Here is a 14,734-nt window from a genome sequence, read left to right as displayed (position 1 = left end):
TAAAAGCAATCAACACATCAGAGAAGGGGAGAGTAAGTAAAATCAAGCAAGAGTTCCTAAAGCTTCAAGTCGGTACACTCTGGATTTGTGTCAATAAAATCGTCATTATTGGGATTGGTGGGTTTTATTATCACCCAGAACTTCATTACGTTCCTATTTAATGACAAAACCATAAAAACTGTGTGTGTGTGTGTGTTTCTTATTACCGACAACTCTGTACAGTATATCATAAGGAAACATTAAAAAGAAAAAATAAAAAGATAACTACTAAAAATAATAATATCTTACCTTTCACAGCCGCTACTATGACAATTCGTAAGCTTTCCTTTCAAAGGATTGCTTTGGCCACTAGTGTTCAACTTCTCTGGTTGTAAAATGTACAGGTCCACCTTCCGATCGCAAGGTCTGATGCCGACATCAACGCCTTCCATAGGATCAGACTCATATGGTGGAATAAAAGATGGCGAGTAAGTGTTCGAAGGAGGAGAAAATACTGTGTCTTGCTCATCTGTTATTTCTTCGCCAGTTGTGTACTGCTCTATTTCATAATCGGAATAAACGCCAAATAGATCATCTTAAAAGTTAAAAATATCTCGGTAAGATGTTCATTGTCATTATAACTTGGAATATGATTCCAATAAAACAAAATGGTGATTAATAGATAACGTATCCATGAAACACAAAAATAAAATAACTTGTGATTCATAATTTGGGCTACCTTAAGGTCTTGTTCATATAGGGCGGTTTGCCAACGTAAACGTCGCGATTAACCTGTTTTTCCCCTATTTTCCTTGGTATTAGGGTGAAACTTCAAAGGCGGCATTAGGGTGAGATCAAGTAAAATAGGTAAACCGCGCAGTCGACGTTGGCAAACCGCCTACATATAAACAAGCCCTTAGACGAGACATTACAGTATTTTTATTCAAACTGAAAAGTCTCAGATACAGAAACCACTATATAATATATAAATTATAATAAAAATTAAAATGGTAAATAATTATTTAAATCTGAAACTTTTCTCGTTGGAAATTCTTTCTGGTACATCCTTAATCTGTGACGGAGAGAAAACGAAAAGGACTCTCCCATATGCAGTCACATTCCGATTTTATTCGTCTAGGAAAATAATTCATTACTCAGATTTGAGTACTAATAACTTTCTTTCTGACCTTTTCCTAGACGAATGAAAGTGAAATGTGACTGCATATGGTAGAGTCCTTTTCGTTTTCTATATTCGTCGTCTGTTGTCTCATAAATTGTAAAAGTCATAGATTAAGGATGTACCAGAAAAGTTTTCAGATTTAAATAATTATTTATCATTTTAATTTTTAATATAATGGTGGATTCTGTATCTGAGACTTTTCGTTTTTATTTAAAAGATGTCGCTGAATGCGTCCCAAAGTGGATTTTAAACGATCTTTGAAATTCCACATAAATAGACGGTTTGGCTTCGTTTTGCTTTAGAGGTGTGCACGCTAGCTCTACTGAGGAAGTCTGTAATGGCATAAACAGCTGTCTGTCTAGGGATTGTGCATCCCTCTGAATCGAAAGGAAGCACAAACTGTCTTTTTCCATTATTGAACAAGTTGGCTCCTTCACTGTAAGATGTTTTTCTATCGCTGCTGTAGCCCCTCATCATTAAAAGAGTCATTCGCTCTTTTTTTAATCATCTTTATTTTAGAGCTTTTAAAAATACATAAAACTGTTATTTAGTTATTAATATAATTGATTTCACAAAACTTTTCAATAAACCTCAAGCAATTCCATGAATTAACGTCAACATTATAGTATTCTATATTTTTATTGAATTACTTCATAACTATTTGGCACTGAGAAGTTTTATTTATTTAAGATCTTCGTGGCTAAATAAAATACCATGGGTTATACAGAGTGGTTGATTAGTGTGGTAAAGCTCAATAGATCCGCTATACTAATAGATAGCAATGACAGTTAATAACAAAAATAGTAGACAACTTTGAGATTCATATTACAAAATTAGTTAGAATGTTACAGGGTGTTCGATAACCTGGTAGCATACCAAACTTATGTTTTTTTAAATGGAACATCCTGTATTTTATTTTATATTCGAAATCTCCTTAACTAAATCTCCTAAACCCAGAGAGGTTGAAGAGGGCGAAACACATTTCTAAGAACAGGTGTTTGGATCTTTGATTCTATTCAAAAAAATTTTCCCACCCTGAAATGATGGATGTGTGAATTGTTCGTAAGGGGTTTTTCCACATTCTCTATTTCATTTGTTTGATCTCCTTAACTGTCCCATCACAAAAATATAAAGGTTTGTTATGTGTGTGTGTGGAAAGATAATGGCATGGAATCAAGTCCATTTGCCACAGAAAGTTGTAAAAGGAATTTTCTTATAGTATAACTACAGAGATGTGGGTTATGCCGTTTTAAATTTGTATTTTATTTTCTTTAATAAAATTTACTAAAAGTTCCAAGGTGTTTTTATTGGCAGCTAACAAAATGTGTGTGAGATTTAATGGAAGAAAATATTTCATTTCAATAAGTGTACGAATTAAATCATTGGATTTTTTTAAATGTTTTTTGCAACCGAAAAATATATGATTTAGATCTCCGTAAGGAAGCTCTCATACCAAAAGCGATATCCGATCGATATATGTAACACGCAACATCCCATATAGTCCAGACTGTATCGTCGCCCCCGTTAGGTAAATTATTTCGATCCGTCTTTTTTTGCACAAACGTTTTTACTTAAATAAAGGTCCTTATAACAAATACACGGTGCCGGGAGGTGCCGCGGTCGGATAATTGTTTAAACAATTTTTTTAAACAAATTTAAAAAATCAATTTTTTCACTTCGTACCAATTTTTTTAGATTCTTTGGGACATTATGAGCAAAAAATCTCTTATGATTTTTCTCTAGAATTAATTGTTGTCGAGTTATACGCGATTTAAAATTTGAAAAACGCGAAAATAGTTATTTTCAAGGCTTTAACTCTGTTAAAAATTATTATTATGAAAGTCAGAAAGTGACTAAATCAAAGTTTAAAGCCCCCTTACATGATCCTGAAGAAATTTGTGACATTAATGTATTAAAAAGCTGTTATTTTTAATTATTAACAATGAGCGCTAACAGCGTATTGAGGCGGCCATCAATGTGGGTGCGAGTAAGATGCACCATTGGACTGCCGGAATGGTGCATTTCTTTTGTACTCACATTGACAGCCGCCTAAATACGCTTTCAGCGCTCATTGTTAATAATTAAAAATAACAACTTAGTAATAAATTAATGACACAAATTTTTTCATGATCATGTAGGGGGACTTTAAACTTTTATTTTTTCACTTTCTAACTTTCATAGTAATAATTTTTTCCGAAAATCGGTCAGAAATTTAGATATTTTTGAAAGAAACGTTCGATATTTCCTTATACTTAGCCATTGCCTGGAAATGAAAAATCACTGTACGGAAATGTTATTTTCCACCCACCTCTACCGAAAGTATACTTTTCCGGACCTGATTGTAGGGAGCAAAGTTGTACTTTTCCTCCCTAGGGAGGAAAAGTAAAAGTGACGTCATAGTATTTCATTCATGAAATATAACTTATTGACGCCCTGTGCAATATCTTTTTTTATTACTTAAGTATCTATACATTTTAACGTTTATTTATAAAACACCCAGTAGTTTGCAGAATGGTAAAAAACAGTAAATTGTTATTTTGATTTAACAATGTTTACATTAATAATTTGACTTATATTTGACAGTTGACAGTTATGTTGTACCTACTTGTTAGTTTTAGTTTTAATAAATTTTGTTGGTTAGTTACATAAATAAATTAAGTAAAAAAGAAAAAATGACTTGTACTTTGAGGAAGGTGGAAAAACCATATGTATAACATGGGAGTAAAGTGCCTTTTCCTCCCTTGAATGATTATTACCCTCCGCTACGCGTCGGGCAGTAAACTTCATTCTCGGGAGGAAAAGTAGCACTTTCCTCCCTTGTTATACAAATAGCTATTCCTTACTATACATAAGGAATAGTATATTGTACAACAGGGAGAAATATGTCATTTTCTCATGTGTTGTATACTGTACTTTTTCTATGGATGCGGTTGTGTCATGACGTCATGAGTTTAAACTTCAAAATTGAAGAATTTAGGTGCTTTTACGTATATTATATACATAAATTGAAATAAAATACATATACATGTAGTTACTTAATATTCTTAAAATTTATATACTTACCTTATTTATTTAAAATTCTAATTAACAGTTATTTTCGAACAGTTTTGAAAGGTAATTCCTGGTAAGTTTTGCTCCAACACATTTTATTTGACAATATTAAATTGTGCTTGTATTGTGCATGTTACCATGGAAACGCCGATCATATATCGTCGCCTTAGTACTATAACTTAATAACTCCAAAATTGATGTTTTTGAGATAACTAGTTCACAAGATGTATTTTATTTGCCTTCATATTGTGTAAAAACTTGATAGCTCGCTCCAAACGGGTTAAGTATTTATTTATGATTGACGAAAGTTGATAAAACTCAAATGCCCCTAACATTCAGTGCTAAAAGTTGACAAAGATAAGTTATCAAGCTATTATTTAATCGAAATAATCGTGAATACGACATACACTGAATGCTATAACTAGATAACTCGAGTTATCTAGTTGTAGCACATGTTTGTTCTGAAACCATTGAGCTTACCACATAATTGCTATCTGTTTATTCGGTTCATTTTAATGCAAGAATTGTTAGCAGATCTGGTAACCCCCATGGCAGGGGGCTAATTTTCAACAAAATAATGTATAAAATATTAGTTGTGTTAAAAAGTTCACTTATATGCAACTTGACACAACATGCGACATTACCAAATGTTAACATTATGGTAGTGCTAAAAGTTGATAACTTTAATTTTTCATGGTTTTTTCCATATTGGAAAACAAATTCGCACCGTATTCCTAAATAGATCAGTTGCCAAAAAGTTAAGGAACAGTATTTGAGAGCCGCAGAGGGAATTCCGTATTTACCAACATCATGGTAGCAGCACAAATATCTTTAAAATCTTTAAACTCGTTTATCTCAAAACTACTAATTTCGTGTTATCAAGTTATAGTATTAAGACGACGATATGGAAAACCGTACGAGAACCCGTGAGAAAAAATATTTCCCACTGCAATGGCCGACTTTTCTCACTACATGAGAAATTGTTCGTTTTGAATGTATGTAAGTAGTGAGAGAAGTTGCACATTGTATAACATCCATAGAAAAATATTTTTTCCTTAGAGCAGATTCAGAACAAATTTATTATAAGCACTGTCAAAAATAAGCAAATACGTCAAATTTGACAATTCAATATTTTTGTTTCTATAGTTACAAAACATGTACTTGGTGGCATCACGAATATTTGAGTCAGAATATGTCTATTTGAAAATTTTAACATATTTATTTTAATATAATTTAAATGTTAGATTTTCGAAAAAATAGTATGTATACCTTGCAGGAAAAGCAACATTCCCGGACTCTGTATTCCCTTGTCTCGGCTTGCGCCTCGACAGCAATCTTTACATCGTCCGGGAATGTTAAGCTTTTCCTACTAGGTACACAATGTACATTAACCGAGTTATTAAGCCTTAAAAATGGCCATTTTCTCTCGTTTTTTAACTATTAAATCGCGTATAACTCGACAACAATCAATTTTAGAGAAAAATACAACCGACCTTTTTTGCTTATAATGACCCAAAGAGTCTAAAAAAATTATACCTACGAAGTGAAAAAATTGATTTTTTGAATTTGTTTTAAAAAATTATTTAAACAATTTTCCGACCGCGCCACTTCCCGCCACCCTGTGGATTTGTTATAAGGACCTGTTTTTGAGTAGGTTTGTACAAAAAAACGAATCAGAATAATTTACCTCACGGGGACGATGACATAGTCTGGTCTAATATGTTTCAACGGTTAATAGGCATCCCTTGAACGCACTTAAACTAAAATTCCTAGAATTCCGATGCAACGGCGATCGGATTCTCAAGAAAAGGGCAGTAAAGAGTGCCCAGATGTGCAAATGTGTGTGTTTGGAATTAGGGCGTAGAATATAATTGGGGATAATAGGATAAATTTATTAAAGTTTTGAGATAATAATACGTTTATTTAATTCAATTTTTTACAATGATTTGTTTACTTACAAAATAAACGTAAAAAAGTCTTAAAAGGATAAACGTGCTCGTTGACTTATCTATCTAATGTTTACAGATTAATACCTATTTACAGTTTTTTGACAAATCATTTTTTTAGAGATTCTAACTATGTTCGACCGCAGACGTTCGGATACAATTAGCGTCTCTTTGCAAAGACAATGGCGTCGACTTTGCAAAGTAACAAGACACTTACTCAACACACACACACTACACATTACATCTGAGTTAGTGATAAGTTATCCAATTACGTGGCTAAAGGTTCTAGTTCTAAATCAAGGCAGAATCAGAGAGAAAAAACATGTTATTTTCTAGTATAATTTAAATTTATTAAATTGTTACACAGATCCCATTTTTCTTTAGTCCAAGTAGTAAATAATTTTATATGTTCATAATAACATAATCTAAATCTTTCTACTTAACGGTGCAAGGTGTTTAAAAAATACATTTCATGTATCTATATCATATACAAATCGTCTCCACTCTTGTTTATTCTTAGCCCTTCGTTTCGCTTCAGTCCAAGTTGTGTTCTTCTTGTGTCTTGTAATTCCTTTTACTTTTCTTGGGTACTTCATGTTCATTGAGTTTATTCTACTTTTCGATGATTGTGTTAGCACCCAGCTGCCATTACCATAGGTAAGGATTGGCCTGAAGATCGTTTTATATACCTCTATCATTGTCCTCATCTTGCCTCATCCTTGCCTCATCCTGCTGCTTACTCCTTTTTTCCAATGAATGCTCTGTTTAAGCTGTAGTAGATTCTGAACGGCATGGTTATCCTTTCGTTGACTTCTTCTTCTTCTGATCTTCCTCCATTTTATATTTTCACACCCAGGTATTTATATGTTGTTACTTGTTCTAATTTCTGGTTATTTATCTCTATATTTACTTGTTTATCCTCATTTCCCATGACCATTATCTTTGTTTTCTCCATATTTATGTTCATATTTCTTTCTTTAATAATATAAAAAAAAACAATTTTTATATAAATAAAAATTTGTGATATTTTTAAAGTTAATGCTGACGGTAAAATATTGCAAAACCTATAAATTTGTAAAGAACCCTTTAAAATAACATGAAAATCTGGCATAGACATATGTAAGTAGGTAGCATGTGGGGCGAGTTTCATCCCTTCCCGAGGGTGAAAATTATACGTTCAAAATAAGGCCGGAAATGGATAAACTACGTAATTTTAAGCAATTTTTGTTCTATAGCATTTTTGCACTAAGTTAAAACTTTTCGAGTTTTTGAGAGCAAATATGTTCATCAAAAAAAACACATTTTTATACGGTTTCGTGCAAATAACTCAAAAAGTAAGTAATTTTATCAAAAAAAAACACTCCTAGCAAAAATGTTCAGGTCTGTTCATGTAAAACAATTGCTGGACTATGAATAATGTTAAATGCATTCAGTGGGTGCGTCATCGACGCATTTTTCTTTCTTTTCTCTGACATCTTCTTAAAAATTGCCAAGCTACAATAACATCTTTTTCGCTTGAAGACATTTTTCAAATACTGATTGATATTCGGAAGTTCCAAAATTGGCACGCTCCTGTATTCTACATAATGATAAAATGTGTTATGGGACGTTATCTCTGTTGAGTATAAACAGATGTACGCTATTATGAACTGTGCAACATTTTACGTATGAATTTTATTGTATGTGTTGCATTTGGTCTGAGAGCTTCCTTAGGAAGCTCTCAGACCAAATGCAACACATACAATAAAATTCATACGTAAAATGTTGCACAGTTCATAATAGCGTACATCTGTTTATACTCAACAGAGATAACGTCCCATAACACATTTTATCATTATGTAGAATACAGGAGCGTGCCAATTTTGGAACTTCCGAATATCAATCAGTATTTGAAAAATGTCTTCAAGCGAAAAAGATGTTATTGTAGCTTGGCAATTTTTAAGAAGATGTCAGAGAAAAGAAAGAAAAATGCGTCGATGACGCACCCACTGAATGCATTTAACATTATTCATAGTCCAGCAATTGTTTTACATGAACAGACCTGAACATTTTTGCTAGGAGTGTTTTTTTTTGATAAAATTACTTACTTTTTGAGTTATTTGCACGAAACCGTATAAAAATGTGTTTTTTTTGATGAACATATTTGCTCTCAAAAACTCGAAAAGTTTTAACTTAGTGCAAAAATGCTATAGAACAAAAATTGCTTAAAATTACGTAGTTTATCCATTTCCGGCCTTATTTTGAACGTATAATTTTCACCCTCGGGAAGGGATGAAACTCGCCCCACATGCTACCTACTTACATATGTCTATGCCAGATTTTCATGTTATTTTAAAGGGTTCTTTACAAATTTATAGGTTTTGCAATATTTTACCGTCAGCATTAACTTTAAAAATATCACAAATTTTTATTTATATAAAAATTGTTTTTTTTTATATTATTAAAGAAAGAAATATGAACATAAATATGGAGAAAACAAAGATAATGGTCATGGGAAATGAGGATAAACAAGTAAATATAGAGATAAATAACCAGAAATTAGAACAAGTAACAACATATAAATACCTGGGTGTGAAAATATAAAATGGAGGAAGATCAGAAGAAGAAGAAGTCAACGAAAGGATAACCATGCCGTTCAGAATCTACTACAGCTTAAACAGAGCATTCATTGGAAAAAAGGAGTAAGCAGCAGGATGAGGCAAGGATGAGGCAAGATGAGGACAATGATAGAGGTATATAAAACGATCTTCAGGCCAATCCTTACCTATGGTAATGGCAGCTGGGTGCTAACACAATCATCGAAAAGTAGAATAAACTCAATGAACATGAAGTACCCAAGAAAAGTAAAAGGAATTACAAGACACAAGAAGAACACAACTTGGACTGAAGCGAAACGAAGGGCTAAGAATAAACAAGAGTGGAGACGATTTGTATATGATATAGATACATGAAATGTATTTTTTAAACACCTTGCACCGTTAAGTAGAAAGATTTAGATTATGTTATTATGAACATATAAAATTATTTACTACTTGGACTAAAGAAAAATGGGATCTGTGTAACAATTTAATAAATTTAAATTATACTAGAAAATAACATGTTTTTTCTCTCTGATTCTGCCTTGATTTAGAACTAGAACCTTTAGCCACGTAATTGGATAACTTATCACTAACTCAGATGTAATGTGTAGTGTGTGTGTGTTGAGTAAGTGTCTTGTTACTTTGCAAAGTCGACGCCATTGTCTTTGCAAAGAGACGCTAATTGTATCCGAACGTCTGCGGTCGAACATAGTTAGAATCTCTAAAAAAATGATTTGTCAAAAAACTGTAAATAGGTATTAATCTGTAAACATTAGATAGATAAGTCAACGAGCACGTTTATCCTTTTAAGACTTTTTTACGTTTATTTTGTAAGTAAACAAATCATTGTAAAAAATTGAATTAAATAAACGTATTATTATCTCAAAACTTTAATAAATTTATCCTATTATCCCCAATTATATTCTACGCCCTAATTCCAAACACACACATTTGCACATCTGGGCACTCTTTACTGCCCTTTTCTTGAGAATCCGATCGCCGTTGCATCGGAATTCTAGGAATTTTAGTTTAAGTGCGTTCAAGGGATGCCTATTAACCGTTGAAACATATTAGACCAGACTATGTCATCGTCCCCGTGAGGTAAATTATTCTGATTCGTTTTTTTGTACAAACCTACTCAAAAACAGGTCCTTATAACAAATCCACAGGGTGGCGGGAAGTGGCGCGGTCGGAAAATTGTTTAAATAATTTTTTAAAACAAATTCAAAAAATCAATTTTTTCACTTCGTAGGTATAATTTTTTTAGACTCTTTGGGTCATTATAAGCAAAAAAGGTCGGTTGTATTTTTCTCTAAAATTGATTGTTGTCGAGTTATACGCGATTTAATAGTTAAAAAACGAGAGAAAATGGCCATTTTTAAGGCTTAATAACTCGGTTAATGTACATTGTGTACCTAGTAGGAAAAGCTTAACATTCCCGGACGATGTAAAGATTGCTGTCGAGGCGCAAGCCGAGACAAGGGAATACAGAGTCCGGGAATGTTGCTTTTCCTGCAAGGTATACATACTATTTTTTCGAAAATCTAACATTTAAATTATATTAAAATAAATATGTTAAAATTTTCAAATAGACATATTCTGACTCAAATATTCGTGATGCCACCAAGTACATGTTTTGTAACTATAGAAACAAAAATATTGAATTGTCAAATTTGACGTATTTGCTTATTTTTGACAGTGCTTATAATAAATTTGTTCTGAATCTGCTCTAAGGAAAAAATATTTTTCTATGGATGTTATACAATGTGCAACTTCTCTCACTACTTACATACATTCAAAACGAACAATTTCTCATGTAGTGAGAAAAGTCGGCCATTGCAGTGGGAAATATTTTTTCTCACGGGTTCTCGTACGGTTTTCCATATCGTCGTCTTAATACTATAACTTGATAACACGAAATTAGTAGTTTTGAGATAAACGAGTTTAAAGATTTTAAAGATATTTGTGCTGCTACCATGATGTTGGTAAATACGGAATTCCCTCTGCGGCTCTCAAATACTGTTCCTTAACTTTTTGGCAACTGATCTATTTAGGAATACGGTGCGAATTTGTTTTCCAATATGGAAAAAACCATGAAAAATTAAAGTTATCAACTTTTAGCACTACCATAATGTTAACATTTGGTAATGTCGCATGTTGTGTCAAGTTGCATATAAGTGAACTTTTTAACACAACTAATATTTTATACATTATTTTGTTGAAAATTAGCCCCCTGCCATGGGGGTTACCAGATCTGCTAACAATTCTTGCATTAAAATGAACCGAATAAACAGATAGCAATTATGTGGTAAGCTCAATGGTTTCAGAACAAACATGTGCTACAACTAGATAACTCGAGTTATCTAGTTATAGCATTCAGTGTATGTCGTATTCACGATTATTTCGATTAAATAATAGCTTGATAACTTATCTTTGTCAACTTTTAGCACTGAATGTTAGGGGCATTTGAGTTTTATCAACTTTCGTCAATCATAAATAAATACTTAACCCGTTTGGAGCGAGCTATCAAGTTTTTACACAATATGAAGGCAAATAAAATACATCTTGTGAACTAGTTATCTCAAAAACATCAATTTTGGAGTTATTAAGTTATAGTACTAAGGCGACGATATATGATCGGCGTTTCCATGGTAACATGCACAATACAAGCACAATTTAATATTGTCAAATAAAATGTGTTGGAGCAAAACTTACCAGGAATTACCTTTCAAAACTGTTCGAAAATAACTGTTAATTAGAATTTTAAATAAATAAGGTAAGTATATAAATTTTAAGAATATTAAGTAACTACATGTATATGTATTTTATTTCAATTTATGTATATAATATACGTAAAAGCACCTAAATTCTTCAATTTTGAAGTTTAAACTCATGACGTCATGACACAACCGCATCCATAGAAAAAGTACAGTATACAACACATGAGAAAATGACATATTTCTCCCTGTTGTACAATATACTATTCCTTATGTATAGTAAGGAATAGCTATTTGTATAACAAGGGAGGAAAGTGCTACTTTTCCTCCCGAGAATGAAGTTTACTGCCCGACGCGTAGCGGAGGGTAATAATCATTCAAGGGAGGAAAAGGCACTTTACTCCCATGTTATACATATGGTTTTTCCACCTTCCTCAAAGTACAAGTCATTTTTTCTTTTTTACTTAATTTATTTATGTAACTAACCAACAAAATTTATTAAAACTAAAACTAACAAGTAGGTACAACATAACTGTCAACTGTCAAATATAAGTCAAATTATTAATGTAAACATTGTTAAATCAAAATAACAATTTACTGTTTTTTACCATTCTGCAAACTACTGGGTGTTTTATAAATAAACGTTAAAATGTATAGATACTTAAGTAATAAAAAAAGATATTGCACAGGGCGTCAATAAGTTATATTTCATGAATGAAATACTATGACGTCACTTTTACTTTTCCTCCCTAGGGAGGAAAAGTACAACTTTGCTCCCTACAATCAGGTCCGGAAAAGTATACTTTCGGTAGAGGTGGGTGGAAAATAACATTTCCGTACAGTGATTTTTCATTTCCAGGCAATGGCTAAGTATAAGGAAATATCGAACGTTTCTTTCAAAAATATCTAAATTTCTGACCGATTTTCGGAAAAAATTATTACTATGAAAGTTAGAAAGTGAAAAAATAAAAGTTTAAAGTCCCCCTACATGATCATGAAAAAATTTGTGTCATTAATTTATTACTAAGTTGTTATTTTTAATTATTAACAATGAGCGCTGAAAGCGTATTTAGGCGGCTGTCAATGTGAGTACAAAAGAAATGCACCATTCCGGCAGTCCAATGGTGCATCTTACTCGCACCCACATTGATGGCCGCCTCAATACGCTGTTAGCGCTCATTGTTAATAATTGAAAATAACAGCTTTTTAATACATTAATGTCACAAATTTCTTCAGGATCATGTAAGGGGGCTTTAAACTTTGATTTAGTCACTTTCTGACTTTCATAATAATAATTTTTAACAGAGTTAAAGCCTTGAAAATAACTATTTTCGCGTTTTTCAAATTTTAAATCGCGTATAACTCGACAACAATTAATTCTAGAGAAAAATCATAAGAGATTTTTTGCTCATAATGTCCCAAAGAATCTAAAAAAATTGGTACGAAGTGAAAAAATTGATTTTTTAAATTTGTTTAAAAAAATTGTTTAAACAATTATCCGACCGCGGCACCTCCCTGCACCGTGTATTTGTTATAAGGACCTTTATTTAAGTAAAAACGTTTGTGCAAAAAAAGACGGATCGAAATAATTTACCTAACGGGGGCGACGATACAGTCTGGACTATATGGGATGTTGCGTGTTACATATATCTTAGGAAGCTCTCATACCAAAAGCGATATCCGATCGATATATGTAACACGCAACATCCCATATAGTCCAGACTGTATCGTCGCCCCCGTTAGGTAAATTATTTTTCCACCCACCTCTACCGAAAGTATACTTTTCCGGACCTGGTTGTAGGGAGCAAAGTTGTACTTTTCCTCCCTAGGGAGGAAAATATTTTTCCTCCCTAGGGAGGAAAAGTAAAAGTGACGTCATGGTATTTCATTCATGAAATATAACTTATTGACGCCCTGTACAATATGTATTTTCTATTACGTACGTATCTATACATTTTAACGTTTATTTAAAAACACTCTGTATTTTGAAGAATGGTAAAAAACAGTAAATTGTTATTTTGATTTAACAATATTTACATTAATAATTTGACTTATATTTGACAGTTGACAGTTATATTGTACCTACTTGTTAGTTTTAGTTCTAATAAATTTTGTTGGTTAGTTACATAAATAAATCAAGTAAAAATGAAAAAATAACTTGTTATTTAAGGAAGGTGGAAAAACCATGTGTATAACATGGGAGTAAAGTGCCTTTTCCTCCCTTGAATGATTACTGCCCTCCGCTACGCGTCGGGCAGTAAACTTCATTCTCGGGAGGAAAAGTAGCACTTTCCTCCCTTGTTATACAAATAGCTATTGATCCGTCTTTTTTTGCACAAACGTTTTTACTTAAAAAAAAGGTCCTTATAACAAATACACGGTGCCGGGAGGTGCCGCGGTCGGCTAATTGTTTAAACAATTTTTTTAAACAAATTTAAAAAATCAATTTTTTCACTTCGTACCAATTTTTTTAGATTCTTTGGGACATTATGAGCAAAAAATCTCTTATGATTTTTCTCTAGAATTAATTGTTGTCGAGTTATACGCGATTTAAAATTTGAAAAACACGAAAATAGTTATTTTCAAGGCTTTAACTCTGTTAAAAATTATTATTATGAAAGTCAGAAAGTGACTAAATCAAAGTTTAAAGCCCCCTTACATGATCCTGAAGAAATTTGTGACATTAATGTATTAAAAAGCTGTTATTTTTAATTATTAACAATGAGCGCTAACAGCGTATTGAGGCGGCCATCAATGTGGGTACGAGTAAGATGCACCATTGGACTGCCGGAATGGTGCATATTTTTCGCACTCACATTGACAGCCGCCTAAATACGCTTTCAGCGCTCATTGTTAATAATTAAAAATAACAACTTAGTAATAAATTAATGACACAAATTTTTTCAGGATCATGTGAGGGGACTTTAAACTTTTATTTTTTCACTTTCTAACTTTCATAATAATAATTTTTTCCGAAAATCGGTCAGGAATTTAGATATTTTTGAAAGAAACGTTCGATATTTCCTTATACTTAGCCATTGCCTGGAAATGAAAAATAACTGTACGAAAATGTTATTTTCCACCCACCTCTACCGAAAGTATACTTTTCCGGACCTGATTGTAGGGAGCAAAGTTGTACTTTTCCTCCCTAGGGAGGAAAATATTTTTCCTCAATAGGGAGGAAAAGTAAAAGTGGCGTCATAGTATTTCATTCATGAAATATAACTTATTGAACGCCCTGTGCAATATCTTTTTTTATTACTTAAGTATCTATACATTTTA

General features: G+C 32.4%; 1 protein-coding gene across 2 annotated transcripts in view; it reads right to left on the bottom strand.

Moving 5' to 3' along the window:
- Nucleotides 1-14,734, bottom strand: part of LOC114325436 (voltage-dependent calcium channel subunit alpha-2/delta-3) — a 144,742-nt gene that overhangs the window by 30,114 nt on the left and 99,894 nt on the right. For both annotated transcript variants that reach the window (XM_028273509.2, XM_050663520.1), the window contains exon 23: nt 289-574. In XM_028273509.2, coding sequence (XP_028129310.1) covers nt 289-574 — 286 coding nt within the window. The remainder of the gene's footprint in view (nt 1-288; nt 575-14,734) is intronic.

This window comes from Diabrotica virgifera, chromosome 10, assembly GCF_917563875.1.
Source record: "Diabrotica virgifera virgifera chromosome 10, PGI_DIABVI_V3a".
NCBI lineage: Eukaryota > Metazoa > Arthropoda > Insecta > Coleoptera > Chrysomelidae > Diabrotica > Diabrotica virgifera.
Note: the sequence above shows the minus strand (reverse complement) of the source record. Positions and strands in the feature narration are given on the sequence as shown.